The 4,495-nt window shown below is 60.6% G+C and overlaps 1 protein-coding gene across 1 annotated transcript in view; it reads left to right on the forward strand.

The window, feature by feature from the left end:
• Nucleotides 1–4,495, forward strand: part of MED27 (mediator complex subunit 27) — a 141,675-nt gene that overhangs the window by 47,091 nt on the left and 90,089 nt on the right. The window contains exon 3 of the mRNA XM_004677237.2: nt 613–743. Within this exon, the coding sequence (XP_004677294.1) occupies nt 613–743 (131 nt within the window). The remainder of the gene's footprint in view (nt 1–612; nt 744–4,495) is intronic.

Genomic DNA, 4,495 nt, shown 5'->3' on the forward strand with positions numbered 1-4,495 from the left:
CCCCCAGCCGCTCCCCCCCAGCTGCTCCCCCTGCCCTGTCATTTCATTTCAGCTGAGCTTGCGTGGCGGGAACAGCCGTTCCACCCCATTCCCGGCCAGGCGAGGCCCCTTTGTCCGCCCTGTCGTGGGATGGGTTCATGTTTGTATCTGCACGTGGACACTGGCGGTGGCTCTGGAGGCGCTGGCGTGCTCCCCCTCGGCCGGGGGCCCTGCGGGCCAGCCGGGCACCCCCGAGACCACAGGGTGACAGGTGGCAGCCGCCCCCGGAAGTGGAGCGGTTGTCTGGCGCGTGTCGGAGCCGTGAGACCATTTCTGGAGCGTGCGTGACTCGTAGTGAGACGTGAAGTCGAAAAGGAGCACTTCTCAAATGCTGCTACTCAGGCAAGGGCCCGCCAGCTTGATCCCTCCCGTCAGGGCTCCACGCCACCAGCAGCCCTTTCAGGCCTGGGCCCGGAGGCGGCACCTCGCGCGTCCCTTCCCATGCCCTGCCCTCGGGGTACACTCCTGGGCAAACCTGGCAGTTTATCTGAGGCGCGTCAGGATGCTTGAGGGAAGGGGTACCGGGCCTTGCACGTGCGTCGGAGTCACCTTCTCCCCTCATTTTCTCTGCAGCTGCAGTACCACGCAGGCCTGGCGTCCGGCCTTCTGAACCAACAGTCCCTGAAGCGCTCCGCCAACCAGATGGGAGTATCTGCCAAGCGCAGGCCCAAGGCCCAGCCCACCACTCTGGTCCTGCCGCCGCAGTGAGTAGCTTGGGGGGCATGCTCGTCCCGGTGGGACTCTGCTCTCGGCTTCTTTTGGCCAATGGGAGGTTGTTCTCAGGATACCGGGGCTGTCTTTAAACGCGGGATCTTTAGGTGAGCAGCGGCTTGCAGGCAGCAGTTTTCTGTAGCTCCTCCTGAAGCCGTTGCTGCAGCTCACGGTTCCCACATTTTGTGGGTGACTTTCCTGCCTAGACTGCACCTCACAGCTCGTTCTTTGCTCCTCAACACCTCCCCCCACTCTTCAGAACATGAGAACAGCTGTCCTCAGTTTATAAGGGAGTGGGCGGCTGCCGGCCGGGGCCGGGCGGCCTGGCCACGCGGGGGAGTGAGCCGCGCCCTCCGCCCCGCTCCCGCGTACCTGGTGACAGGCGTCCGCCCCGAGGAGGGCTAGCAGACACCCGAGGGCCCCCGGCCGCCCGCTCGCAGCGTGTGTGCCTCTGCGTAGTCGCGCCGCGTAGCCAGCACTCCCGGGGCCCCGTCCACGCAGGGGCCCTCCCACGCTGAGCGTCCCCACTTCTGTGAGCCTCTGAGCCAGCTGCCGCTCACATGCCACGACGCCCGGCGGGGCCTCCGGTGGGGCTGTGGCAGCCGCTGCGTGGTTTTGTCCCGTGGGCGCCGCGGGCCGCTCGTTTCCTGCCGGGAAACCTCGGCCGGTGAGGGCCAGGGCTTGCTCCGCGGTGTGGAGTCAAGTGTGGACACTTGGCTTTGCTGGACGCCCAGAAGGCTGCCTCTGCCCCTCTCTCCTCCCTCCCGCGTGTTCGCTCTCTGTCGCAGCCTCAGTGACAAACTTCATTTAAAATTTCCAGTCCAGATGCTCATTTGCAGACAAGACTGAAATGTTTGCCCTTGCTCAGAGCTCATTTATTTTGTGTTTGATTAGCAAATACTGCCTGTGCCTACTACCTGCCGAACTCTGCCCTAGCCTCTGGAGAGCCAGCCTCGACCGAGACAGCCGCGGGCCCATCTTCCTGAGGCTCTCTGTGTGCGGGGAGAAGGCAGAGCGGCCAGCCGGCCGGCCAGCAGCGCGTGGCGTCTGTTACTCAGCCCCGGAGGGGAGCAGAGGCTGAGAGAGGTGGTGTGGGCGGCCGCCGCGCTGGGTGGCTGGACGAGGTCCTGGGAGACGCCGGGGTGGGCGTGGAGGAGAGCGGTGACTCTCGGGTCCTTCACCTCATGGGTGGCCGTTCTTCCCGCAGCGGTTCAGTGGTCCTCAGGTTTTCTCACAGGCGCAGTGGCTCCCACCTTGGGGTGCTCCACGCCAGCTGGCCACAGCGAGGGCGCCATGTTTTTCAGAGATTAGCTCAGCGTTTGGCAGGTAGCGCCTCTGGAACACAGCCCTGGGGGTTCTCAGGCGCTGCGGGGATCGTGCAGGTCTCAGTGTCCAGCCCTCAGAAGTCTAGTGGCCTTGTAACTTGTCATTTCCTGCATGGAGTGTCTACTGAGGCAAGGTGTTTGGCGAGAAGTGAAAGACTTTCTAATGGCTCCATAAGCCCGGAGCCAACAGTGTTTGTTGCTAACTCTCTCTTGACGAAAGTCAGTTCTTGTCCATCTGTTCACCATTTGTTAATTTGCATCGGTTTGAAACCTGTTTACAGGTGACACGCTATTATGAGGACACTTAGAAACTATTTTGAGCACCAAGGCAATCAACAGACTCTGTTCTTGTGCCAAAAAACAAAGAAGTGTTCACAACTGTCATTATAAATTTATAACAAATCACTCAAAATACTTCATCTCAAAGAGAAAGTGTCCTGAGAATACAACACTGAAGTGATTTCCTATACTTAGTAGCCTGTTTCCTGTGAAAATTGACTGCTGCCTTTCACATCACTGAGTTTTCAGGCTCACCGTACCCTGGAATTCCTTTCTAGAACTGCTGTCCAGGAGGCAGGGTCAGTGTCTAAACACATCCAGCTTGCCTTTCTGAGCACCCACTACGTGCCACTTACTCTGTTAGCTTACGTCAGCCGTAAGCCACCCGTAAGCACAGCTGCTAGCGATTTTAAAGTGAAAAATCAGGACATTATGAATATATACATCATAAAGAACCCACGATAATCACAAGGTAAGTACATGTAATGTGTAATTTTTAAACACAGAGACCAATCTCCAGACAGGATTGTGTTATCATCTTATTCCATGTCACGTGCCAGCATTTACTGAATCTGGTTGTTAGATTGCAAGGTAGTCTCATCCATGGAATACTTCAACTCGTGTCGCAATTAACCAGTTTATGGTGGTACTCTTTAGAAGACTGCCAAGTTTGAAATTTTTATTACAAGCACAGCATGATCATTTGCTTTGCCATTAAGAGTCTCTGTAGTCACTTGTGACGCAGCACCCCCACCCCCCACCCCACCAAGGTGCCACGGTAGCTGGCAAGGAGCCCCCACTCCCCCCTGGGGCTGGAGTCTGGCCGGCTTGCGGGGCTTCTGGCCCAGCATCCCCTGGGGCTACAGTCTGCCCAAGGCTGGACTGGGCTCAGTCACTTCCGGGGGGCACGCCCTCGTGGCAAGCTGCTGGGACCATTGCCCGCGGCCCCCCCACAGGTGCTTGGGGATCTCCCCACAGGGCAGGGCCCGCCTCCAGGACAGACAGCAGGCGCTCCTCTTCATGACAGCCTCAGAGGGCTGGCGTCAAGTCTAACCCATTCCGTTGTTGAAGATGCGACTGCCTCTGGCGTTCAAGGCGGGGCGCGATCGCTTTGGGAGGAAGGCGTTCAAGGAATTTGCAGGTTCAAGGAATTTGCAGGTTTGTTTGTAAAGCCACCAGAGTCGCCATTCTGTGAGGCACTCACAAGGGGCAGAGCGGCCGAAGGCGTGAACCCCTTTCCTCCCTCCCTTAGCAGATGTCTGAGGCCCCGAAGTGCTTGGTTCGGGGTGCTCCGGGGATCTGGAGATGAACAGACATAGCTGAGCAGCAGCAGGAACAGACATAGGGGACTGGAGTGAGGGGTGCCAGGCCCAGCGCTGACGCCGCCCCAGAGTGCGTGGGGAGGCCTGGGGGCCTGCCGGAGAGGTCACGGGACGCTGGCCCCAGCTGCGTCGGAGGTCTGCACAGCCAGTCGTGGAGGCTGGAGGCTCTTGTCTGGGGAGATCTGGTGCCTCTTGCTCAGGCCCACTGGACTCCCAGGAAGGTCCAGTTTCTGAACAGCGGCAGGGACCAGGTCAGGGCTCCTTGAACACCCTCCTGCCCTCTGCGTCTCCGTCAGGGAGTGGCCGGTGCGTGTCTGGTGGCGTGTGTTGGCAGCTGGGCGGCACTGAGGCAGCGTAGGCCCGCTGGCTTGCCCGCCTGTGTCACGGGACGCGGGCGGCTCATGGGGGTCTGCAGTGCGGGTGCCTGTCACTGACGACGAGGCCCAGCCCAGGGCCTGAGGGCTCCCTGCCTCGTGGGCTTACCGAGGACTGGAGAGAAGACCTGGGTGTTGTTCACGGAGGAAAGCTCTCCTCAGGCGTTAGCGCTCAGAGGGCACAGCAGGGCGGCCCACGGGGTGCCCCAAGTGTTCTTTCTCGCGGGGGTGCTGTCATTTTCATAAAGGAGCTGCGTCCCCTGCCGCCGGTGGGCCTCGTGGCTTGAGAGCAGCCTGGGCGGTGCCCGCTGGCCGAGCCGCCCCTTGCGTGCGTTGAGTAGCAGCCACACGCGCGCACTGGGAGGGCAGTGCCCCGAGGCAGGAGGGGACGGCAGCAGCAGCAGCACACGCGGCCCGGGCTCCGGTGCTGGCGCGAGGGGCGCCG

Source organism: Condylura cristata, unplaced genomic scaffold (genome assembly GCF_000260355.1).
Source record: "Condylura cristata isolate star-nosed mole 26May11 unplaced genomic scaffold, ConCri1.0 scaffold00006, whole genome shotgun sequence".
NCBI lineage: Eukaryota > Metazoa > Chordata > Mammalia > Eulipotyphla > Talpidae > Condylura > Condylura cristata.